The sequence below is a fragment of the Lynx rufus genome, unplaced genomic scaffold (assembly GCF_022079265.1).
Source record: "Lynx rufus isolate CCGP_SWC_20201006 ecotype Redwood Valley unplaced genomic scaffold, mLynRuf1.p SCAF_17, whole genome shotgun sequence".
Classification (NCBI taxonomy): Eukaryota; Metazoa; Chordata; class Mammalia; order Carnivora; family Felidae; genus Lynx; species Lynx rufus.
The window spans coordinates 25,881,160-25,907,586 of record NW_025814831.1 but is presented as its reverse complement, the minus strand read 5'-3'; the positions used below and the strand labels follow the sequence as shown (position 1 = coordinate 25,907,586).

General features: G+C 49.2%; 1 protein-coding gene across 1 annotated transcript in view; it reads left to right on the top strand.

Annotated features, from left to right (window-relative positions):
• ADCK1 (aarF domain containing kinase 1) overlaps positions 1–26,427 on the top strand; it is a 123,055-nt gene that overhangs the window by 64,346 nt on the left and 32,282 nt on the right. The window contains exon 5 of the mRNA XM_047080284.1: positions 15,670–15,828. Within this exon, the coding sequence (XP_046936240.1) occupies positions 15,670–15,828 (159 nt within the window). The remainder of the gene's footprint in view (positions 1–15,669; positions 15,829–26,427) is intronic.

The following is a 26,427-nucleotide window of genomic DNA, read 5'->3' as shown; positions in this document are numbered from 1 at the left end:
TGTTTGTGTGGTACGTGCTGTGTAGCACACGTTGCCTGGATGTTTTACAGATATTGTTTCTAACCCTGCAAGGTTAGAAACCCTGTTTCTAATTCAGCAAGGTTGGTAGATTTGGCCATTCCAGTTTTCCAAATGAGGAAGCAGAAGCCCTGACAGGTTAAGTAACAGCCACCGTCTCATAGCTTAAAGTAGGTGGAACCAGGTTTTGAACTGTGTTGGCTCACAGTCGGCCACCCCACTGTGTTGGCCCACCCCTCTTGCTATGCATCTGCTATCCCCGGGAGGGCCTGGTTTCTGGGGGGCAACAGAGTGCGTGCGGGTGTTGGATCTTGATGTGCAGGCTTTGGGGAGTCACCGCAGGCCCCAGGTCTTAGAACCTGTGTTAAGTCATATCAACTAATAGTTTCCATGTGCATGTGCATGAGTGTGCAGGCCTCCATGGCTGATTTCGGGCAGAGTCAGCCAATCGTGCAGGATGGCTTGAGGGGTGCAAGGCAGGAGCTGTGCATGGAGGCCTTTTTCTTCTTCCACATCTGGTAAAGGTGAACTCTCCCTTTTGTGAGGCTATGTTAGTTGTCTCCCAGAGCTGGGGCATGGCCACTTTTTCTCCCCTTGCCATCTCCTGGAAGCTCAGTGTGAGCGTCCCAGGCTGGGCCGTGGGTCAGGAGGCCACAAGCCAGAGAATCATTGCCACAGCCACTGCTCTTGAAGGAGCTTCCCTGACAGATGACCCTATGCCTTCTGGGACTGCCAGACGGACCGCAGGGCCCTCATCTTCTCCTTGAATAGAACTTGTGGCCTTCCTTTCCTCTCCAGGGAGGGGGAGTGGGTCTCCTCTTGCAGGCTGTTCGGGGCTAAGGTTGGCAGTATGGGCAGGATGGATGTGATTGCTGTGGTTCTGATGCCTTGTCCTTACGTCCAAGTGAGCCAGAGGATTGTCTTTACTGCTGATGGCCGGGGCAGAAGCAGTGATTTGAAACCCCAGGTCTTGCACTGCCTTAGAAGGCACATAATCATCAACTTCAACTGGGTTCCCATCCTGATTGGGCACTCCCAGAAGATGACTCCGAGGAAAGGATTCTGGTGTAAGTGGTTTTGTGGGAAGGTCAGGTGCAGCCAGTAGGGAAGTAGGAACATGGTTCAGGGAAAAGAAGGCAGCCGGTGACTGTGTGCCCTTAAACTAGCTGTGGGGACACTCGGAAATAGTAGCAAACATTCACCTTAAGATCATCCCACCCCTCAGTTGACTGAGTGTATGACTCTTGATTTCAGCTCAGGTTGTGATCCCGGGGTCGTGGGATCAAGCCTTACATCAGGCTCCTTGTTGAGTGTGGAGCCTGCTTGGGGTTCTCTCTTTCTCTTTCCCTTTGCTCTTCTCTGCTGCTTGTGTGTACTCTTTCCTCCTCTCTGTTTAAAATAAAAATAAATAAATAAAAATTAAAAAAAGTCATCCCACTCCAGGGCCAAGAGAGAAGGTTGGGTGTTTAGACCCCAGCATCCTAACTTCATAGTGATGGTTGCTCCCGAGGGCCGTTAATCCCTGCAGCTATGGAGAAAGAGCCCTCTCTGACTCAGATGCAAATACTGAAATTATAGCAGGGAGCAGGGGGAAGTTTGGGAAGGAATCGGCGGGCACTGCACAGCACTGCAGGTACTGTGCAGTGCCCTCTCCTATAATCCCCACAGTTGCCCTGCGAGAGTACTATTATCTCCATTTTACTGACGAGTAAGCCGAGGCCAGAGAGGTTGAGTCACGTGTCTGAGGTTGCACAGAAGTCCGAGGCTGAGTCAGGAGCAAAACCAGGCCTGACTCCAGAACCCAAGGTCCTGACCGCTGCGTTCTGTTGCTCCTTATAAGGGGACCTGGGCCTCTCCCCAGGTTTTGTGTCCTAGCAGTGTATGATTTCTCCCAGAATTCCTGAGTGGGAGGTGGGACAGATGGATGGGGAGCCCCAGCAGGTCAAGGAACTGTTTATTTACTGTTTTCTCCTTCCCTAACATGTGTTTAGATGTTTCAAACACACAGTCTCATTTTAGTCCTCACGGAAGCTCAGCCAGTCAGGTATCCCTCTCCCCATTCTTCCCAGATGTAAAAAACAAGATTCAGACATACTAAGTGACTTACTCAGGATCATATAGCAGGACAGCGGCTCAGCTGGGAACGGAACCTGAGTGTCTCTGACTGGAGGGACATACGTGCTTCAGTTACACAGGCTGCTGCTACACACGCCAAAGGGCCTGTGAGACCCAGCCTGCTTCTGAGGGCCACGCTCTTTCCCCTACCAGCACACTAGCCTGCCACCTTGCCTTCAGCCCTAGGCTGGCCCTGGTGCTGTGTTGCCTCACCAATCAGATGGCTGAGGAGGTGCTCTGAGAAGCATGCAGTGAGGTTGTTTGGTCCTTCTCCTTCTCCTCTGGAAAAGGTGCTGCCCCTCTGTGCTTGCAGGTGGGGGGCCAGTGATGGGGGTGAGGAGTGGTCTGCTCTCCCTTGTACCTCCTGAGAGCTGGGCCCTTCTCTAGGGAGGACCCCTAATCTCCTCCTACTGCCCTGGGGCCCCACGCACTGTCTACCTGCCGCAGCTCCTTGTTGGCAGAGAGAAGCAAGCCATCCACGTCTGGCTGATTTATGTTCGTCGTTGAAACAATAATGTTTAATCTGGAAAGGGCTAATCAATTTTTTATGCTGATTATGAATAGGCCAGCTGTGCCTGTTTCTTTATTCATGGGGCTTCAGGAGCAAGCCGATGTCCTAGGTTAAGCTTCCTGGGTGGTTTCTGCGTGGGGGGCCCTGCTTCAAGGAGAGCCCATCAGTGGCCTTGCTTGTGACACTTTGGAGGTGGCTCCTTGTGTGTGAGGGCACCTCTGTGTGTCACTGGGAAGGGTCAGCTGACTCCAGGTGGACAGCCAGGTTGGAGCGTGTGTGTGGAAGGAGGCTGGTGTGGGCTGGGGCACAATCATGGGAGTGCAGCATGGGAAAGTAAGAGTTATAGGGAAAGTCGTCAGGGACCAAGTACCCCAACACCCCCCTCACTTGTAAAAGTGAGCAGTTTAGACCCAGAGAAGCTGAGCATCTTCCCTAAGGTCATGGGGCTGGTGGGTGGCAGAGGTGGGACGGGAACCCCAGTTTGCTCGCTCAGAGGGTAGAAATCTTTGCACGGAAGTACAACCGAGGCGGGAGAGTCAGGAAGGTGCTGTGTAGCCGCTCTTGTTGAGTTACTGACTCATCACACAACTCTGACAGCTCAGGAGCTTAGGTACAGAATGCACTAGAGACATAGCTCAGCAGGAGGTCAGGATGAGATGAAAGTCACCTGAGGTTTGGGTTACCGCTTTTAGAAGTGTCCTTGGAATCCACAAATAGGGCCGCAGAGAGGGGTGAATTGGGGTCTTCTGGAGAAGGCAAAACCTGAGTAGGACTTGAGTGTTCTCAGAAGGAGAACAAACACAAAAGCCCGGAGAGGGCATTTTGGGCAGGTGGAGTGGCCTGAACTAAGGATGTCGTCTCTGGTGGGCATCACCTTGGGGAGGTGCCTGAAGCCAGAGTGAGACCCGAGGGGCCTGTGGCTGGAAACGTGGGGCCCTGGGCTGGGTGAGGGCAGGTGCTTGGCTTGGACGGCTTGGTCGTCCCACAGTCGTGTGTTTGGACCCTCCGCAGCCTTCACCAGCCATTTGTTCGTTTATTGGCTCAGCCGATGTTTATTGAGCTTTTGTCGTGTGTGTGCTGGAGGTTGTATGGCTGAACAAACTGCTGTCCTGGTGCTTAGGCTCTAGTTGTAGGGGAGCAGCGGATGTTAAACAAGCGATCACAAGAATAAAAACTTAATGACCCTTGTGATGAACACCATGAGAGAAAAGCATAGGGTGCTCTGAATTTGGGGGTCTGGGGAGGGGTCTTTCCAAGGACTCAGTGGCAATTAAGCTGAGACCAGGGATAATTAGGGGAAGGAGGGTAGGACAGAGAGAACAGAGAATGCAGAGGCCCTTGGGTAGGAAAGAGCATGGATCTGTGTGGGGACAGAAAAGGGGTGGTGGCGGCAGGGCAGAGAGATACCAAGAGATGTGGCTGGAGACGTGTGCCAGGCACTTTCAGGAGATCCGTGGTTGGTAGCCACTGAAGGGCTCTGTGCAGAGAGTGGCACGGTCCAGTCCTCAGTGGCTACTTGGGGACCAGGAGTGGAACTGGGTGAGAGTTACAAGGCACTATGGTCATTTGGGCAAGAGTGACAGAGGAGGAGTGGACAGACATAATTTGGAGACTGAATCAGCAGGACTCAAGGAAGAATTAAATGGGGAGGGGCTCAGGGGGAGGGAGGGCCACTAGCGGCTCCAGGGGCTCTGGTAAGAACGCTGGGGGCCGTCTGAGAACAGACACGGTGCTGAGAGGGCTGGTGGGGCAGTATCGGCAGGTCACCCTGCTGGCAGTTTGGGGAAGGATGTTTCTGCGGGGCTGGGCTTTGCACAGTGGCCCCCTCTCTCCTTAAGAGTCGGTGGTCAGAGAGTTGGTGGAGGGTCCATGGGGGACTAAGTGATTTGGGGTCTAGCATTGAGAGGTTGCGCCCAGCACTGGGTTCCTGATTTCCAGACTTAAAAAAAAAAGTCATCAGCACCCTGATCTAAGGAGAGGTCTAAGTGTATGCGTGCGTGCGTGTGTGTGTGTGTGTGTGTGTCTCCCCATAGCCGGGTTTGTAGGAGAGGTTGTTACTTCAACAACTGGAGCGCCTCCTGCTTATTTATTGGAATAAATCTCCCCAGGCCCCCACTGCTCTTTGGTTTTTGGTGTGAGCTGATGACTGGTGGTTTCTCGTGAGCAAAAGCAAACTAAACTTCTCGGGAGGAGGGGAGGCTATCCTTTCAGCCAGGCTGGTTTTAGGATTGGGCGGGAATAGCGTGTATGTGGCAGTGGGGGGAGCAGAGGGCCCCTTGCCCCAGTGTGGGGGAACAGGACCGGTTCTGGGTGTTGCCTGGCACAGAACCAGAGTCATGATGTGTCCTCTTGGTGCCTCAGCTTGGGCTTCACATGTGACCTGTGTTTCCACACTGCCAGGGCAGCTCCTGTCTCACCCCCCCAGCTCTCTAGCCTCAGCACCACCCTGGGAAATACAAAAGGATGAAACTGCTGTACTGAGAGTGTTAGGCTAATGCGCTGCATCAGAGGTCAGCAAACTTTTTCCGTAGAGGCCTGGGTTAGGGTCCTAGTGCTGCTGTAACAAATTAGTGTGAATTTAGTGGCTTAAAACAATACACATGTATTATTTTACTGTTCTGTGGCTCAGAAAGCCTAAAACTCCAGTGTTGGCTGTGCTGCATTCCTCCTAGCGGCTCTAGGGAGGAATCTCTTGCCTTGTCCAGCTTCTAGAAGCTGCCTGCATTCCTTGGCTTATGGCTCCTTCTTCGTCACAGCCACCAGTGTGCCGTCTTTCAGTCTCTCTCCCTTTTATCTGGACTTCCTTTGTCATAGTTCCTGCTCTGACTCTGACCCTTCCACCTCCCTTTTATAAGGACCCTGTGATTACATTGGGCCTACATGGTAATCCAGGATGCTCTCCCCATCTGAAGATCCTTAACCTAATCACACTACTGGGGACTGGGGCATGGACATCTTTGTGGGGGGGGGGGAGTCATTTTTCTGCCCACCCTAGGGCCAGCTAGTAAATATTTTAGGTTTTGCAGGCCAGGCAGTCTCTGTCACAACTGCTTACCTCTGCCATGGCAGCATGGGAGCCGCCACAACGTGTAGTGAACGGGTGTGCTGTGTCCCAGTCAAACTTCACTCAAGGATACTGAAATCAAATTTCATATAGTTTTAATATATCACAAAATATTATTCTTTTGGGTTTTCCAAGCATTTAAAAATATAAAAAAGGATTCTTAGCTGGTAAGCTGTAAAAAAAACCAAAACAACACAAAAAAACAACCGACATTGACCTGGATTTGGCCCAAAGGCTATCGTTTGCTGTCCTCTGTTCTAGATGCAGAGTGTCCTTTAACACTTAGAATGCCCTTGCAAAATAGGTGTTGTTATTATCACTCCCATTTTGCCGAATGGTAGTGGAGCTAAGCACTGCCCAAGGTCACATGGCTAGATGTTGGCAGGTAGGGCTGCTGACCTCAGAGCTGATGTTCTTTACAGTCTGCTTCGCTGGGGTCAGCCAGGAATGTGTGTGGTTTCCCCAAAATGTGGGCTTTCTCTTCCTGGTAGATCCTGAAAGTCTGGGTTTGCCTTCCTTTAAAAAATCCCTGGGCACTGCTGCTGTCACATGCAGAGCACATCTGGAAGACTTCTTACTGGGTGGAATGTGCTTCGATCTCAAGGACTTTGGTACCTGAGCTCTCTTATTGGGGCTCTGAGGCATAGGGACATACCTTAGCTCTTTTGCCATGTGGCATTTTGCCACCTCCCAAAGGCTAAGGAGGTCTTTCCTGACAGCAACTATTGCCACTGTGAGCAAGGATGTCTGTGCTTTATTTCCTCTCTTCCTTACTTTTTGGGTATAGGAACATCTAAAGGTTATTGGAAAAAGGCCTTTGGAGTTTTAGGAGACTGAGCCCATCAGGTTTTAGAAGTCCTGGGACCTCACCAGAAATGCGTGCGAACTACAGAGTCCAGGCTTTTTTCTCCATTGCAGGCATGAGCTGTAGTTAAGGACTTCGCCAGGGGAAGACCCGGGGGGCCCAAGGCAGCCTGGATTCTGGGTTGGGAGTTGTTGGCCATCTCTTTCCTGGCTCTCATGTCACTGTGTCTTATTCCCCTTTGTAGGGTTCGCACAAGTCCTTCTCTCTGTCTAGATGGCTCTTCTTTCCTTCATCCAGTTGAACTGGCTCCTTATCCTTCAGATCTCAGGTCTTTGTCACCTCCTCCTAGAAGCCTTCCCTGATAGGTTTAATCCTCTGAACACAGCTTCTATGGTCAGCTACCTCTCCCTTTGTAGCACTTATCGGAGTTGGCCATTTACCTTTATCTTTGATGACTTCATTAATTCCTGTCTCACCACTTCAGGTTCCAGTAGTGACTCCAGAGGGTGGTGGCTGTACCTGATTTGGACCCAGTTCCCATTAAGTCCCTGGTGACTAGCACAGTGCCCTGCTTATATTAGTCACTTAAACATTTGATGGATGAATAAACAAAAGACCTTTAGCCAATATATTCCTCTCTATAAAGTGGGCGCAATTATATCTCCTCTTCCTAACCTCGAGAGAAGATTGAGAGCACTTTGAGGGCAACGGACATTATGCAGCAGTAAGGAAGTACCCATGGTTGAGCATTTAGTCCCTGTGACCAAAGATGTCCTGACATCCCTTTACCAAACCAAGCTATACCAAACCAAGTTCAAGTTCAAGGAGGAGATGTGGGTAGGTTGTAGTAGAGGGGGTAGAGCTGTCTGCCTGGTTCTTGGGGCTGAGCTCCTGACTCCATCTGGCTCTCAGCCCTGTGATGGGGTATAAGCACTTGGCTCCCAGACACCCCATGGCTTCAAGGATGGCTCACTGCCTCACTGCTTCTATACTGTGGTCACCCTGCGGATACCTACCTGGGCTGGGCCCTGGCTGTGAGGTCCTGGCTTCATAGTGCACCTTGTACCGCACAATCTCTTCTATCCCAGAGATCTCTGTCATAGGCAGAGACATAGACATGTCACCCCGTGAGGCTGTACAAGTTATTAAGATGGGGAACGTTGAAAGATTAGATTTATGACAGCCAACGGTGGATTATGAAGAATAATTCATCAAATGTCAGCGCCTGCAGCCTACAATTTACAGAAGGTTTGCTTAAGCTGAAGAGATCTGATTGGACTGCCCCCTCCCCCACCTCTAATGAATGACAGATCTAATGGATGGCTTCCCAGGCTGGCCAACCACACTGGGTGTTTATCTGCTTTTTATTAATCATTATTATCACAACATTTCCATAGAGTCCCTCCACCCGCGGCTCTCGAAGTGCCCAGCACCAGCGAGCCTCCCTCAGCTACTTTGGAGGAACAGTAGCCGCCTCTGGGAGATGTTTTAGCTCCCCCAGGTCAGCTGGAAGGCCCAAAGTCCCCCCACCAGGAAGAGGATAGGGAAAGTTGAACCTCATGCATTCATTAAGAAATATTTATTGAATACTAATTATGTGTCAGGTGCTTTGGATACAGTATTGAGCAAAAATGGAAGAAGTCTGTCATTTAGAAGGAAAGAGGGAGATTAAGCAAATACAAATCGAGGTAGAATGCAGCTATGTTAATTGCTCTCTAGAAGGGCACCCTGAATTCTGAGGATATACACAGGGAGGCTTCCCTGAAGAAATGACAGTTGAGCTGTGCTTTGGAGGATGAGTAGGAGTTACTTTGATGAGGAGCAGAAAGGGGAGCCTTTTGGGCAACGACGACAGCATATGCAAAGGCCCTGCAGTGGGAAGGGAGGGAGTGTGCTGGTGATTGAAAAAGGCTATCTGGGCAGGACAGAGAGAGCTCTGGGGGCGGGGGGAGGAGATGGGGCAGAATCAGACTCTGGATTGTGTTAAGGATTTTGGCTCTGGGAAGCTGGCGATGTGGTTTAAACAAAGAGAAGTGACATGATCAGCTTCTGTTTGGAAAATGCACTTTAGCTGCATGGGGTGGGTAGATTGGAGGAGAAAGGAATGCAAGTGAGTGGACCAGTCAGGAGGCCATTACAGTCTCTGGGTGAATGAAGACAGTCGCTTTTACTCACTGACAGAGGAGAACTGAGAGCCTAGAATTGCTAACTCTTTGTCTAGCGCCCTCCTCATATACCACTCTGTCCTCTTCGTGGAGGCATTAGATAGGGCACCCATTATTGGGGGTCTTCTGTAGGCTCTATTCTAGATCCTTTACGTGTGTTGTTTCACACAACAACTCTGAGGTAGGTACTAAAATTCCCATTTTACAGATGAGGAAACTGAGGTACAGATGGGTTGTATAATTACCCAAGCTGGTGCACCATGGAGCCAGAATTTGAGTGTGGGCAGCGCCTGCAGCCTATGATTAGATTTGCATTGGCTAATTCCAGCCTACAATTCCAGACCTTGCATTGGAATTACTGTGCCCTGTTGCCTCTCAGGACTCACTATCCTGGCCAGCTGGTGGGCATTCCCAGGGAACACGCCTGCAGCCGTAGGGTATGACTGCTCCTGGCTTCATACTTCTCGGTCAGCTGCTTGTTACCATTCTTTGGGAGGATAGAAGCTTGGTCGGGACTGTGATGCCCTTGGCAGAGTCAGGTGGACGATTGTCTTATACCTAGAGGCTCTTTAGCAAACTGGTAAGGGTTGAGTGTTGTGCCAGCCTCCTTGTGCAAATTTAGACAGCACCACTGTTTGGTAATTCCTGGGGTTGGCCCTTGTCAAGAAAGGCCTCAGGTGCTGCCGCTGGGCCTTCGTTCTTTCTTCCCAGCTAGGCAGTAGCAATAGTTAATGGCTCTGCAGAACCGACAGTTTGATCTTTCAAAACTCCAGAAGGAACACAGATTCCATGGAATACAGGGACTATGTGTCCTTGAGCTGTTATTGTCATTATTATTTTTATTATAATAAATTGCTCTGTCTGGGAAGCTGTGGGTGGGGGTATTCCTGGCTTGAGTTAGGGCAGCCGCTGAGTGGGGAGGAAGAGACATTTGGATGCCTTGACCTCTCCCTTGACCCCCCAGGGTCTACATAGTGATATCAGAAGTCTCCTCTTACCTTGCCAGAAAGTCCCATCAGGATTGGGTGAATTGGTACTGGGCAGGGAGCACTGCCTCCAGCAGGCCCTGCTAAAAAGCAAGTATGGGGCGCCTGGGTGGCTCAGTTGGTTGAGCCTCCGACTCCAGCTCAGGTCATGATCTCATGATTCATGGGATCGAGCCCTGCATCGGGCTTGCTGCTGTCAGCATAGAGCCTGCTTCGGATCCTCTGTCTCCCTCTCTCTTTGCACCCCCCCTGCTTGAGCTCTCTCTCAAAAATAAACATTAAAAAAAATTTTTTTTTTTTAAAAGCAAGTATGTTTTCTTGGGGCTGTTGCCTTATTCTGCAGACTGAGACCTCCTCATGGCGAGAGGTGGTGTCTGTTTTGTTGGTTTATGTACCTAGGATGGTTTCTGTCATGTGGCAGGCCTGCAGGTAAGTATTTGCTGATTGACTGACTGACTTTAGCTAAGGAATGGCAGATTGATTTCGTTTCCTATATTAATTCTGATCTGTTGGTAGTGGCTTCCTGGAGTACTGTGTTGAGAGAGATTCTGAGGCATCATCTGTGCCCAGAAGAAATGAATGCTGTGATTGATTAGTGATATCTGGCATGAGTATGCTTGAGGCTTATTAGTCAGCTATTACTGCATTACAGATTACCCCCCAACAACAAACATTTGCTACGTTACAGTTTCTATGGGTTAGGAATTTGGGAGGACCTTACTGGATGCTTCTGGCTCAGACTCTCTGTGAGGTATAGGCAGGGTGTTGGTGAGGGCTGCAGTCATCTGAAGGCATGAGTGGGGAAGGAGAATCTGCTTCCAGGATGGTTCACTGTGGACAGGAGGCCTTGGTTCCTTACCCCATGGGCCTCTCCACAGGCTGCTTGAGTGTCCTCATGACATGGCAGCTTGCTTTCCCAAGAGCACGCTCTCCGGGAAAGGACAGGAAGGATGTCTGGTGATGTCTAAGAAGGCATGCACTAATTTCCTCCATATGCCAGGTCTCGAGTCTAGCTCACACTCAGAGGTGGGCAGGCAGTAGGCTGCACCTCTCAAAGGGAGGAGTTGTTAAGTACCTGTGGACTTATTTTAAAACCACTGCAGGGGGAATGAGAGGACCATGTGCCACCTATTTGCTGTCAGCATCATGTGTTACTTACAAGGTGCAGGAATGACCCTGAACAGGTGGGATATAAACCAGGCATGTTTAACGGGGAGAAGGAATTGCAGCAAAGTGGGGTATCAGCCGACCGGGTGACTGTGAGATGGAGGCATGCCTGGGGCAGGTCCCTGGGAAACGGTGACAAGAGGAAGGATTGTGTGGGTTTTAAGCAACGGCATATAGGATGTGATGGTGGGTTTTCTGTTCAAGGCAGTCTGTGCTTTGCAGAGTCCTTGGTAGCTGGGCCTGTCTTGTCTGCCTCAGGCTCAGGGTGGGGTAGGTTCACTCCAGCTACTCCATTAGTACAGGGACTTGTCCCTCTCCTCATCAGACTGTAGTGGATGGCTGCTGGCACCCAGCCAGGCATGGGGAGGGGGGCATCTCTAGACCTCGAGATCCAGATGTTGTTTGCTGCTGATGCCATGGTAACCTTCCCCAGGTGCCCTGGGCAGTCTTCCCAACTCCTAAGTGGGAGCTGCTTGGCCTTGGCAGCTAGGCCTGGACTTGCCTGCTTTGAAGCAAGCTCCTGTCTTCAACCGGAGCCAGCCAGTTGTGGGTTTGTTCGATTTGTTGGCATTATCTTAGGTCAATGTAGCTTGATGTAGTAAATCCAGAATAGGTCCGATGTGCATGACTACGGGGACGCCAGGATGGGATATTTGAATTTGGGCCATCTTGGAAAATCCAGGACATCCCCCTTCCTGTGGCTGGTGAGGGGCCTGAGGCTGGCCGGCTGAGAGGCTTATGTGAAACTCCTCCCCAGGAGTCCTACAATGGTGTTCACAGAAGATCCTCACCCTCTTACCTTATTTTGGGTGAAATGAGGACCCTGGCCAGTGCTTGGCTGCCCAGTGTGGCATTTTGGAAACATTTATCCAGAAAACTGACTTCATGAGAATCGGCAGACCTAACTTCCCAGAGAGTCTCATACTCTGTCCTGTACCTGGGTATGATGTCATGTGGCTTCGGTTTCCTGGACCCCAGCTGACGCCAGTCCACTGAAGTCTTAACCTGAGCCTGTGGGGGAAGACACATTTCTTCTTGCCCTTCTGATGTTTTCTGCTCATAAAAAAACAAACACCGCCCCTTACATTTGCATGCACACACATACACACACACATACACACACGTACCCTGAAAAACCAGATAATACAAAGCTAGAGAAACTTTTTTCCTGATTATTTTTCCTTTTCTAGACAGGGACATCAGTATATTTGAATCATGGGCTGACAGTAATTAAAAAGCACAGCTCGTCATTTTAAAATACAGTTGTCTTACTTAATTGATTTTGCTGCCAGACCCCCAGGAAAGAAAGAGGAGCGAGGGAAAGAAAGCCCTAGAAGGGGAGACAGGTTTGTGTGAGGGACTGAGGCAGCTCAGGGCCCCGCTCCACTCTAATTGCTGTGCATGCTGCCGTTGGCCTCCGCTAATGGCTTTCTGCTCAGAGGGCTGGGGGCCAGGGCCTGACTGGAGGGGGTGGTGTTTGTGTCAGCCACGTGGGGGGCGTAATTCTGCTTTCGGGACAGTGTCTATTTTTCCTTACTATCTATCAGCACAAAGTACTTGCACTGAATACTTTGAATCAGGTTCCATTTAGAGATACTTTATTCATATTTAATTACAGGCTGTAGCACCAATCTTTAATTACCTTTTTTGTAAGCCAGCTAGGAACATTCACTAGCAATCAATTGTGTGTGTGTGTGTGTGTGTGTGTGTGTGTGTGTGTGTGTGTGTAAGCACAGGAGGGTGTGGGTGTGTGACTTGGTTCCTGATAGAGGGGAAAGGATGGCTGCAGGGGCCCTGGGAGGTGGTGGGTGGGCAGGGGTGGGGTGAGGAGGGGATGTGCCCAGCAGGTTCCCTGTGCAGAGTGAGTGGTGCCTCTTCATTCCCCATGCCTCTCTTTGCCTCCATCCGTCAAATTGGGGATTAGGGCAGGTCCTCACAACTGGGCCTTGTTCAGGGTACTGAGTTGAGGCACCTGAGTTTGGGTGGTATCCTAAGCTCTGGACCCCCTGCATCCCCTGGTAAGAGCAGGGGATTGTGGGAGGCCCCTATCTTGTTCCCTGGGGAGATGGTGGGCCAGGCTTCCTCTCCCCCTGGAGATTGGGATATGCTTGCCTCAGCCCTTTCCTCCCTTCACCTCTCCCTGGAGTGCTCCTGGCAGCTGTTCTTGCCACACAGCCCTAGTGATGCCATGTCACTCTTCAGTTGCAATGACTCTGCAGCGTCCCCGCAATGACACTGATTTGAAGACTGGCTGTCCTTAGAAAATGAGCAAATGTTCCCAGGAAGCCAGGTGGAGGCTTGGGGTGGGGAGTGGGGTCAGATGACCCCCAAGTCCCTTTGCAGTGGGAAGATGGGGCCATTCCAGCTGCCTGGGAGATGAGGGTCTGAGTTCACAGAAATGCTCCAGAAAACGTTCTCCTTGGTGCTCCTTTAGGAACAGCCAGAGGGTTTCTAAAGGAAGTTGTTGTTGATTTCATTATGTAATGGCCAGGAATATTGCTGAAGCTCTCCCTCCCTTCTATTCCTGGATCTCTGTCCCAGCAAGAGGCCACCGAGGAGAGGAGAGAGGGGAGGCCATGGAACTCATGTTTACTGAGCCTCTTGGGGGTGCTGGGCACCATGCTCATGTTTCTTTCATCTACCCCAGATGGGGCCCAAGAAATATCAGAGCGCCTCTAGTCCTATGTGACAGAAAACAACTCAAACTGACTTAAGCAGAAAAAGGAATTATAGGGTGGGTATTCAGGCATGGCTAGATCAAGGGGCTCAACCATGGATTCACTCTCTATCTCTTGTCTCTGCTTTCTTCTTTTTGCTATTGCGATTCCTGATAGCTCCAGACTTCAAGTTCAATTTTTATGTTCAATTTCAGCAGAAAGAAAAAAATCTCTTCTCCTACAGTTCAAACAGAAGTAAAACAGTTGAGTCTGATTGGATCAGTTGGGTCACCTGTCCATCTCTGAACCAGTCAGTGTGACCCAGGGTATTCAGGGTTCTGATCGACCAGGCTGGGGTCTCATACCTGCCCTGGAGTAACAGGGGGAGTCCACCTAGGTAAATCCCATACAGGACATGTGCTTTTACATTTGAGGATTTTGGATTAGTAGGAGTGTGGGAGCAGGAAGGCCCAGTCATTTCAAAAGGAAGAAAGAGTTGATTCAGTTCCTCTCCAATGGAGAGAATAGTGGATTCAGTCTTTCAACAAATATGTGTTTGGCACCAACTGGTTCTGGGGCTCTTCTAAGTGCAGGGAATTTGACAGCTAACAAGAGGGACAAAAATCCCTGCCCACCTGAAGCAGATGTTCTGATGAGGTTTACAAGATGGTGGTTCTTTCATTCTCCCAATCCAAGCTCAAGTCCAGAATAAAGGGTTCTTGTATGGGGAGACTTGGGGTGATTGATGTAAGGGAGAATCTGGCCCTCAGGGAGCCTTGAACTCAGGAGGGAGGGAAAGAGACAAGTATATGGTTGGGGAAGGAGGCGGGTAAATAGGCACTGGGAGGAGTACAAATAAAAACCCAGGAAGAAGAAGGGGGACAGGGAAGCCAATCCATACCCATCTCCTGTGACAGAAGTGTGGGCCCCTCCCATGTTGCCTGGACCTTTGACCTCCAAAGGATGTTGATAAATGGGATGGAGTTTAGTGAAAGATACAGAAATGATGACAGGGCTGGAGGGAGTGATTTATGAGGGAGATTAGCAAGCTACTAGTGCAGCCTAGCAAACAGAGGGATGGGATGGTGGCCATGGGCTGTCTGACTGCTGAAGCCCCAGGAGAGGAGGGGGCTGCGGGGCAGGGTGGAGTGCCTGCTGCAGAAGGGGGGCGGCAAGAAGACTGAATGGGTGTGAGAGCCTGGGGGACATGAGAAGGAGGGCCTTGGGACTAAGCATGCATGGGCACACTTATGTGTGTGTGTGAGAATGTCTGGACCTTCCAGGATTGGGAAGCTATACAGGGACTTAAAGAAATGGAAGGAGTGAGAATTTCAGCCTTGGACATTTTGGCAAGAGGTTTTTGGGGACCTCCTTCCCATCTGGTAGAATATTCATATCTGGACCATGTAGGTGTGACCACTCAAGTCAGAAAGACTTTTTTCCTTTAGGAAAATTTGGTATGGCATTTCTAAGAGGAAAGGAAGGAAGAAGAGAAGAGAAGACAGAAAAGTTAGGAGTACATGTTCCATTTCATAGACAAAGGGCAAGGGATCTGCCCAAGGCTCCCTTTGGGTGGCATTGCAGGTAGGGGCCAAAAGCGAGGCTGGGGTGTGCGGCCCTGGGGTCCCTGCTGGGTCTCGGCTCCACTGGCCGAGAGTGGGCTTGAGGACCCATGTTGAGCCTGCTGCTCCGGCAGGAACAAGAGGCGGCTGTTAGGTTTGGAGTCTCCAGCCTGGGATCCCTTGAGCTCTCCATGTTGGCTGGTTGGAATATCTGATCCCTGCCTTGGGCTGTCTGGTGCCCTGGTTCTGCTTACTCTTGATTTTATGTGTGTGCATGAGAGTCCCAGGGGTGCAATGTTGCATAATTAAATGAGCAGACGGTACTCCATTTTGAACATTCTAGACAGCACTTCTTTGGCCTTAAATGGAGGTGCTCTGAGCACCCATGCATGTGTATGGGGACACACCCTCCACATGTGTTTTCTCTCTCCCTCCAGATGCTTGCTGGGAATCTCCATGGCAGCAGGGAGCCCAGGCAAGGTGCTGGGTTGACATACAACCGGTGGAGCAGAAAGTCTGTTTTGGGGCATCAGGCAGCACTGGCCCTGGCCCATCCTCTTGGCTCCTTTCACTGAACTGGGTCATCTTATTCGTTCCATTCTCTCTCCACTCTTGACAGATCCATGATTTGTTCATGAGCTTTGATGACACCCCCCTGGGGGCCGCCTCCCTGGCCCAGGTCCACAAGGCAGTGCTGCATGATGGGCGGACGGTGGCTGTGAAGGTCCAGCATCCAAAGGTACAGGCTCAGAGCTCGAAGGACATTCTCCTGATGGAGGTGAGAGCCTTCCCCTTTCTCTTTCCTTTATCCTCATTCTATATTTCTCTGGAAACTAGGTGGCTCCTGTGACACTGGCTCAAGGCAGCTGGGTGGAGTGTGACCTTTTGAGCAGAAAGGCAGGAGAGGAAAGCTTGAGACCATGACAAAGGAAGTGTTGTGACTGTGCTATGACTGGGGTGGGGTGGACCCTTGGCTGGGTTGGTCAGTTCTTCTTAATTTGTTCCTAGGAACTATCTGGGGATGGTCTCAGAACATGATGGGCAGCTGTTGGGGCCAAGGAGACCTCAGTTGCATGTTGTAGAAATGAGATGAACCAAAAGTGATTTCCTTGGGGGTAGAAAAGTTACAGCTTAATTTGTTAATTTATAACAGAAGGGAGCATGTGGTCAACCCAGGGATGTAGAAGTGACAGGAAGATCACATAGAAATATTTACGTAGACTGTATGCTCATCTCCCATGTTTTGATTGAACAAGCTTGTCTACCTAAAAACGTTCCTGGGAAAAGCCCTGATGGAAGACTGTGTCTCTGGACTTTTCTAGCTCTGTCTGCAGAGCAAGGGAGGGTGAGCCAGGTGCTGGCTGGGCAGTAGCCAGCACCCGGCCTGGGAGGTCAGTGCATTTAACCTGCCAGCATGTCCCTCCCCTTGTCTGCTGTCTCCCTTCCATTCGTTTCCTCACTCTGGACTCTCAGTTTGTTCCCTCAGCTTACCTTGACTGAACTTCGCACACACATGGAAGGTCTCTTTTGCATCAGGCACCAATGGGTGCTGGGGACACGGGAGTGAGGAAGCTCTGTCTTCATCCCTGTTTAGCAGAAGGGCAGGTCTGGACACAAACAGCCACCGTGTGGGGATATGAGCTCCACGAAAGGGGTGTGTGCACAGTGCTGTCAATTCTGTGCCTGGTCTGTTGGGGGCGTCCTGGGTCGGGGAGGTGCTTCACTGAGGCTCCGGTGAGATAGCCAGGTGGGGGAAGGATAGCCCAGCCTGTGCCAAGGCCTGAGTCTCGGAGAAACAGGGTGTGCTTAGAGGAGAACTTGAGCTGGTTCAGGTGATGTGTCTGGGAATGGTTACAGATGGGGCTGAGGAGGTCGACAGGACAGCACGGAGGGCCTTATCTTGCAGGCGAAGGCATAGAACAGTATACGCAGCAAGTATGGAACTGCTGTGGAACTGAGCAGATCTGATTCTCTGCTGTAGTCCGTGGGGAACCACTCAAGAATTTTAAATCAGGGGAATGTCATGATCCGATGTACATTGGAAACAGAAGTCTGTTGGCAGTCTGGAGGATATACTGGAAGGCAGAAAGACTGTAGCCAGGGAGACTAACGGAGGGGCTGCTGTACTGGTCGGAACCAGAAATACTGTTGTGAACCAAGGCAGGGGAATGGGAGTGAAGGGGAGGGATGGGCTCGACGGACAGACTCATCAGGACTTTGTGACCAGCTTTACATGGGGTGGTAGCAAATACTGGCATGAATGAAAAGGAGGAGAATAAAACAAATTGTACGTTTCTGGCTTAAATGATTAAATATGGATGCCTTTAACCAGTGTATCCATCAGGGTCCAGTCGGGAGGAAAGAAAATTGCTCTAGGTATTTCCAACAGAGGGAATTTAAAACAGAAAATGGGCTGGGGCGCCTGGTGGCTTAGTCCGTGAAGCGACCGAGTTTGGCTCAGGTCATGATCTCATGGTTTGTGGGTTTGAGCCCCGCGTCAGGTTCTGTGCTGACAGCTCAGGGCCTGGAGCCTGCTTTGGATTCTGTGTCTCCCTCTCTGCCCCTCCCTTGCTCATGCTCTCTCTCTCTCCCAAAAATAAATAAATAAAATTAAAAAAACAAAACAAAACAGAAAATGGGGCTCCCAGGGGATGGAATTGCAGAGAAGACAAATGGGATGGTGAAACAGTTACCAACTGCAGGAAGCCTCTGCCACCCTCATGGTGGAGGGACAAGGAGAAGAGATGGTTCTCTGGACCCCAGGAGCTGGGGCCACCCAGTGGAGCTGGCCCATGATGAGCCGGTCCTCTGAGAGGCCGATCACAGCCATAGGGCCCATCACCTGAGAGGTGGAGCCACAGGCCCTGCCTCAGCGTTTTGCCAGTGTTGCCCCATCTGGCCAAGCCTAGATGGAAGCCAGTTAGCAAGGGAGCCTGGGAAATGCAGTTTCTTATGAGATCAGTAACGTCAGGATGACCTCAGAACAAGGGGGGACGGGTGGTGGAACCACCGTGAGGTGTAAGATACTGTGGTCAGGAGATTGGATGGGGATCGCTCTGCTGGTCTGCATTCAGGATGGAAATAGAGATGTAGGATTTCACAGCAGGGACGCTCATGGTAGGTAGCTGAATCTGGGGGAGTAGTTGAGGTCACTTAGGAAGGTCAGGCAAAGAGAAAAGGAGAGGGCAAGGGAAGAGCTGTGAGGAACACCGTCATGGGGGGTGTATACCCAGGAAGATAAGCCCCCGCAGGACTGGAGAGGGCAAGGCCAGAGAGATTGAAGGAGGACCAGGACTGAGCAGTGCTGCTACATGCAATGGAAACCATTCAAGAAGAGAGTTAGAAAACAGCAGCTTAGGGGCGCCTGGGTGGCTTGGTCGGTTAAGCGTCCGACTTCGGCTCAGGTCACGATCTCGTGGTCCGTGAGTTCAAGCCCCGCGTCGGGCTCTGTGCTGACAGCTCGGAGCCTGGAGCCTGTTTCGGATTCTGTGTCTCCCTCTCTCTCTGCTCCTCCCCTGTTCATGCTCTGTCTCTCTCTGTCTCAAAAATAAATAAATGTTAAAAAAAAAAAAAAAAGAAAACAGCAGCTTAAAACAATGGTCGTGTGCTTTGCTCCTGAATCTGCAGTCGGGTAGGGTTGGTAGAGAGACTCACCAGCGTTTCACGCGGTGCCAGTGAGGGGGCCTGGCTGATGATCTGCTTCCAGGTGGCTCGCTCACATGGCTGGCAGCTCAGTGGGGGCTGTGGGCAGGGCCTTGGGTCCTTCCGAGTAGGCCTCCCTGTGGCTGTTTGGGCTTCCTCACAGCATGGTGGCTGGGTTCAAAGAGCAAGTGTCCCACGAGAATAAGGCTGAAAGCACAGGACACTTTTATGACCTAGCCTAGCACTACTTCTTCCTTACTCTGTTGGTAAGAACAAGAGTCACAAAAGCCCCCTCTGCGCGACCAGGTTCTAGAAGAGCATCAGAGTGGGAGATATTGTTGCAGCCATTTGGGGAAATACAGTCTGCCAGTATTACTCAGTGCTGTCAAATTGGAGATAAAATTAGTAAAGCTCTGGAAAGGGCCTTTCGGATTTGGTTATTGGGAGTCCTGTGGAGGGAGCAAGGAGAATGGGGTGAAGGGGTGGGAGAAAACTGAGGCCCCAGGTAGTGGAGACGGTTGATGTAGAACACTCTTCTCAGATGTGGCCATGACACTGGGGAGGACCATGTTGTGCTTAGAGCAAAGCACAGGATTAGAGGCGGGGACTGGAGCAGGCTGTTGCTGATGGGGAGGGTGGCCATGGAGTGTGGGGGGACTGGAGATCTAGGAAAGAGAAGTAACTGACAGATCTGATTCTGGGGGAGACTCTCGGGGTTCGGCTCTAAGGACGTGGGTGGAAGCATTAGCCCCAATCAGCCTAGATTGAAACTAGAGGAAGATGGTGAGGCTGCACACAGATGAGTGTGTGGGGCAGAGGGGGATGATGGAGGGAAAGTGGGCAGCTGAGTTGTACCAGCCTGATAGCCTCTATTTTTTTCGCTGCAGTAGGAGGCAAGACCATCTGCTGAGAATGAGGGGGTAGGAGGTGGCATTGGAGGCCCAGGGTGGGGGTGAAGGTTTGGAATAGCTGCTTTGTGTGATGGAAAAGGGAGCTGACCAGGGCTTGGGAGCAGGGTTCCCGAGTGGCACTGGGCATCCATCTGGAAACCCAAGTTTTCTGGAGCACCTGTCAGTGGCTACGGAACAGCCATACTTGGGAGTCAACTGGGAGCCTCGGAGCATCCTTGGGTGTCCTGGGACCCAGCAGCCACTCCTGTCCCCAGTGGTGCCATCAGGACCCACTTGGTTTAGGAGAACCGCTGCTGGCATTTCTGTACTCAGAGCCTCATTCTCTAAGTAACGGTGGCTGTCAGGTCAATAGCAATAATAGCGGTAATAAAGATTTGGCATCCTCCTCCTGGAGATAAGCATCAGATGCTTTTCTTGGGAAGTATAGCCTGACAACTGTGTGCCGAGTACACACAGAGTGGCTCATGCACAGTGACCGAGGCAGTGCTGGGGCTGGGGTCGCAAGGCTGATCAGAGATCTATACTCATCACCTTTAGAAGAGAAGCCGGAAACGAGGTGACCTCTGTCCAACATCAGCGTTCACAGCAGCACCAGTGGCACTGCCTTCTCACTGGGCTTGGTCTCTGGTGGAAAAGTGTCCTACCTGGCCTCACCCTTCTCTGTAAAACTAAGAAGGGCCTAACTGGAAAGCTCATTTCATTTTATATTTAGGAATGAAAACCCCAGAAAGGTTGTCGTGTGTGTTAGCAGGAGAAGAATGATTTCTAGGGGGCATTAGGGTGACCTTAGCCACCAGAAACTTGGAGACAAGGGAGAGGAAAAACATAGCCTTCTGGTGCTTTCTTTTATGACCACTGCGGGTATTTTGTGTCCTCATGCTTCCCTCTTGCTGCACACTATTGTCCCTCTCTCCTCTCCAACCCTATGATTCCTCACAGCATGGTCTTGAGAGGAAGATAATCTGACCAGAGTAATTCATAGTAAGGAGAGAGTGACTAATAGGCTTAACCTTTGAATATTTGCAGTGTAAGAAGTGAACTTGTAAATCTAAATTCATGTCTGCTATAAGGACAGGTTTGGGAGTGAGGTTTTTGAGTGAGGAGGTGGGGGGGCTCCTACCAGTTGTATCAGTTAAGATGCTTTTGGCTGCAGGGGCGCCTGGGTGGCGCAGTCGGTTGAGCGTTCGACTTCAGCCAGGTCACGATCTCGCGGTCCGTGAGTTTGAGCCCCGTGTCGGGCTCTGGGCTGATGGCTCAGAGCCTGGAGCCTGTTTCCGATTCTGTGTCTCCCTCTCTCTCTGCCCCTCCCCCGTTCATGCTCTGTCTCTCTCTGTCCCAAAAATAAATAAATGTTGAAAAAAAAAATTAAAAAAAAAAAAGATGCTTTTGGCTGCAAGTACCAGAAAAATCCAATTAAAAGTGGTGTAAATGATAGTAGCCTGTATCATATCACATTCCAAGACAGCCAGAGATAGTGTTGACTGTTCCAAGGTTGACTGATCCAGCACAGCACTGTTTTTTTTAATAATTTATTATTATTGTTATTAAAATTAAATTAAATCCAAGTTAATTAACATATAGTGTAATAATGATTTCAGGAATAGAATTCAGTGACTCATCACTTACATATAATACCCATTGCTCATCCCAGCAAGTGCCCTCCTTAATGTCCATCACCCATTTAGCCCATCCACCCACCCAACACTCCACCAGCAGCCCTTTTCACTGTGGTTTTTAAGGACCCAGGTTCCTTTTGTCTTCTACTTTGCCATCTCCACATCCTGGCTTGTCCTTCTAAGGTAGTGCTCCTCATGGTCCCAAAATAGCTGCAGCAGTTCCTGCTATTACAAGTAAGTGACATCCCGTGCCAAAGAGGGCCTGTTTCTTCCCTCCTATTCCTTATCAAAAAAGAGCCCCTCAATAGAATTTCCTTCATATCTCATTGGCCAGAAGTAGGCCGCATGCCCAAGTCTAAATCAATCTTGGCAAGAGACGTAAGAGACTTGATCATGATTCACCTTCTCCGACTGAGACCTGCCTTCCTTGGGGGACATGAAAGATGCACAAAATTGGGGTTCTGTTAGCCAGGAAGGTGAGGGAAATGGCTTTTGGGTTGGCACCTAGTAGCATAGGCGACCTTAGTGTTTTGTATCTCCTGCGAACCTGGCACTTTTCTTGGGGAAGGGGACGGTCTCTCGGGTAGACTGTTGAATGGTGGCAGCCAGGTGGAAGCCGACTCTCAGTAAATGGTGTTTGATGAACCTGATGGTGTTGGTGACTTTGCACAAAAGACAAAGGCACAGCCAAGGGTGTTTTTCAGCTTTGTCATTATCACCTGATATTGTCCCTTTAATAGTTGGGGCACCTCTACTTCTAGATGCACGGCCAGTGACTCTTATTGATTTGAGTGGCTGTCCAGAGCCAGACTCATTGGGCCCAGAGATTGGAACAGTGATTCAGCAGGAAGGGGTGAACTGACACGGCCGAGTCTGTTCGGCTGCTGGCCGGCTGGCTTTGCAGCAGCTCTTGGCCACCCACAGGAGCAGGGAGCTCAGCAGGCTGGACCTCACTGCCGTTCTCACTGTTAGAGACACAGCAGGACTCAGTGGACGTGTGAGCTGGTGGTAAAACCATAATACCCAGGTCCCAGTAGCAGCACCCGGTATCACCCCCTGTTGTCTCGTAAGCTTCTGAAACTGATGATGAATACTCTCGTGCTCTGTCACTCTCTAAAGAGTCTAAGTCCTGTCCCCAAGGTGCTGTGCCTCACAGGGGTGGGACTCTGGTCTGAGCACCAGAATCCACTGTTTGATATCCTCTGGCCCGTCCCAAGGGCCTCTAAAAATAAAGACCCGTGACGGTCATGTTTTTGACTTTTTTTGAACAACATTTTCAGTGCATGCTGTCTGTCATCTTGTTTCTTTTCTGAATGTGTTGATTGAACAGTGGGTGGCTAGGTAATGTTTGTGTTGGCACAGACTCCCAATAGCTGATTTTATTTTCTATAAAATACATTAAAAAACCCCCAGAGATAGACTATCCCATGGAAACTTCTCTTCACCCTATCATTCTCTTTTCTAAAAACTGTGCACTTTAATAACTTATCAGAACAAAGATAAACCCTGTGAATGGCAAGCTATTTACATCACTCTGAATTGATTTTCGATCCTTGTCGAACATGCATTTTTTACCAGTTCAGATCCGTGCAGGCGTTCTATTTAGTGTGCTGTTTTCCCATAAAGCGTTATTTCTTTTATAAGATATAATAACTTAATAATAGTCGTTCTTATTTCAGTTGGTTTTAACAGTTCACAACAGTTCTTTTTATGCCTTATCTCAAGCTTCCTATTGTATTGTCCTGTATTGTATTGCATGAGTCAGGCCTGCATAAAGAAAAGAGTGAAAAAAGCCTGGGTCCAAGTCCTGCATTTGAAATTACAAGCTATGTGACCTTGATAAATTCTTTAACCTCCTGGAACTGCCTTCTTTCTCTGTAAAATGGGCAAGAAGGGGATTAAATGAGAGCATGTATAGAAAGTGCCTCGTAGCACAGTGCCTGGCATGGGGTAGTCACTAAATAATGATAATTTCCATTTTTTTGTTGTTTTAAATGGCAATCGGTAGTTTTCAAACTTTGATGTGACTTTCAATTTTTCCATTATATTTCTGTGTGGCTCACAATTGATTTTTCTTCCTGTGAGCCAATGACCCTATAGGAAAATAATTTCATTATTCCACCTTGAAGGAAATATTAATGGTTGAACATACCTCGATTGATTCATAAGGTTTCAAATCACGTAGAAGATTCTCAGGCATTCCAAAATTGTGTTTACCGAAAATTCAGAGGTAATCCCTCTTCCCACCAAAACCTCAGAAATAGAAAAATTTGATGTATTTGAGTAACGCACATGTGAACATATTATTCTCTGGGGAGAGGACAAACCCTTTGAAATGTTCATTTGTTCATTCATTTATTCACTCATTCACGTGAATATTCAATAAACATCTGCTGAGTATTGAGAACATGCTAGGCACTGGTGGAGACATTGGCTTTTGGAAGAATTTTATGGAGAAGATACATCTTGGGAGAAAACTCAAAAAAGCCAAATTGATAACAACACCTGTTTTATTTTAGTTGGCTGCAGCTGTTGTCAAAAAGGGAAAACTTCAACCAATGTACTTAGGGCAGGCTCTTAGGAAAGAAATTGAATGAAAACAGAAGGTGAAACTGTTTTGTTTTATTCTCCTCAGCCATGAAAAGTCTAAAATGGCAGCAACCTAAGCCATTTTAGATTTGGACCAGATGACTGACCCATCTCCCCACCCCCTTGAAGTTCAAGGGGTTGGGAGCTCCCCTCGATTATGTACAAAATTATGTGAGTATGTACATCTTCTGGGCTTCATAGCCAGCATCGCATTTTCAAGTTGGTAAACTTACTCTAAAGGGGATGGTATCCTTTTATCAAGCTGTGAGCCACTAACTTCCATTCAAATAGACTCTCTTGTTTTATGTTAACCAAGGGAGTGACTCACCCACTATGCGTGCAATGCTTTAGAAACCAGCTTTATGAGTACTGTAAAGTTTTTTGGATTATGAATTGGTTTACTGATTAGCTATTAGCAATTAATATCAATCAATAAAGTCTTTGCTTTTATGATTAATGACATTAGGTATTTATAACCAATCGTACTAGTAATGCCTAATTATATAATTGATTAGTAACAGAAAAATCTTTAAAATGCCTTTCAATGCTGTTTGGATATTAATGATAGTTTAAAATATCACAAATAACAGTGACCATACAATAAGTGATGAGGATTTATGGTTTGGCCAGAAGCTTCATCCCCAGGTAGAGACCCCACTAGGGTACATGTAGCTCCCTGTGTATGCCCATGTCTGGCCCAGGGTAACTGCCTGGGAGGTAATCAGTAAATACTGATCAAACAAATGACTGAGTCCCATTGTGGTTCCTTTCCTTGGCCCTCCTGGGTGAGAACTTCTGGAACTTAGGCTGGAGCAAAATGTCTAAGAGGTTTCTCCCTGAACTTGGAGTCCAGAGAGTAGAATTCAGGTGCTTCAGCTGACAGGTGTGGCCTGGACAAGTGCTTCTGTTTCCTGTGCACCGGTTCTGCCTCCCCATTGGTGGCAGCTGAGGGCATGGCAATGAGAGGCGATGCCCCGGGGACTGCTGCTCCCTGTGCTCGGCTCTGACACATGCAGTATGGGCTTCACTCTTGCCACCTCTCCTTCCTAGCTCTGTGTGACTCAAACAGAAACAAAACATAAACTAAATCAATTATCATAAGGTCACAGGTCTAGCTCATGAAAGACTAGACAAGACTTAAAAGAAATTAGACTGCAGCAGAATGTAATTAAAAAGGGTTTTGATAGGAATTGAGTGTAATAACTCTGAGTGGTGATTCCTTTAGAATGGCATCTGGTACATCGTCTGGGACATAGGGTTTAAAAACAAAGCTGTAAATGCCTTGTAGTTAATGGCCCTGCTTTAGATCTCTTTCTTTTGTATTGTGTGTACCTATAACCGTGCTGGGCAGGATACAGACCAGGACATAAGGAAGCATATGACAAGCTTCATAGCTGGGGCTCAGTGAGTCCTTATGGATAGATGGGATGGTGTCTTGGTCTTTTCAGGCTGCTATAACAAAATACTATAGACTAGGTGACTTAAATAACATTTATTTTTCATAGTTCTGGAGGTTGGAAGTCTATGATCAAGGTGCTGGTTAATTTAGTTCCTGGTGAGGATTTTCTGGCTTGAAGAGAACCACTTTCTCTCTGTGCCCCCACATGGAAGAGCGCTCTGTCTCTTCCTCTTCTTATCAGGCACTGATCCCATCATAGGGGCCCTGCCCTCATGACCTCATCTAAACCTAATTACCTCCTTGAGGCTCCATCACCAAACACCATCTCTCGGGGATTAGGACTTCAACATTAAATTGGGGAGAGGGATACAAACATTCAGTCCACAAAAGATGGGGTAGGTCTCTTGGTACCAATGGGCCCATGGTTTTCTAATTCTTGCTCATTACTGTTTGGTGTAACCGTGGGGTAGAGATGGGTATTCTCAGAGAACTTGGACTATAATTCATGTCAAGAATTTCTGGGAGGATTGATCACTTTGAACACTGACAGGAAGGCTTATAGTAGAACAGGAGAGTTGCCTTCTGTGTTTCTCTTGGGGAATACTGGAACATCTCCCATGTTCCTGGCCTCCCTCTCATCACCTACTGCAGAGCCATCATCCATGAACTTTCTAGATCATCTTAAATCTAGAGCCCCAGTGTGCAGCAGCCTCAGAACTGAGTCCCAGACCATGGAGGGGACATGGCATACTCTGCAGATATCACTGGGCTCCTGTTCTCTGCCAGGGTTGTTTAATTTCATATTACTAAACTGATAAATGCCCTGTAAGTCCACTAAAATCCCACTTTTCATCGTGTTCTCACTCAAGAATCCAAAGGTGGCCAAATTGCCAGAAACCTGAGCTTTTTGTCCTAGTAGTCACATCCCTTGTCTCTTACTCCTCTTGTCTTGTCCAGCCTTGTTTTCTTATTGCAGTGTACTTTTTATCAAGAAATATTCTAGACAAGGGAAAAGTATAAAAAAAAATCACATTATAAATGCTCGTGTATCCACTGCTCAGCTTAAGAAATAACAAAATGCTGGGGCGCCTGGGTGGCGCAGTCGGTTAAGCGTCCGACTTCAGCCAGGTCACGATCTCACGGTCTGTGAGTTCGAGCCCCGCGTCAGGCTCTGGGCTGATGGTTCGGAGCCTGGAGCCTGTTTCCGATTCTGTGTCTCC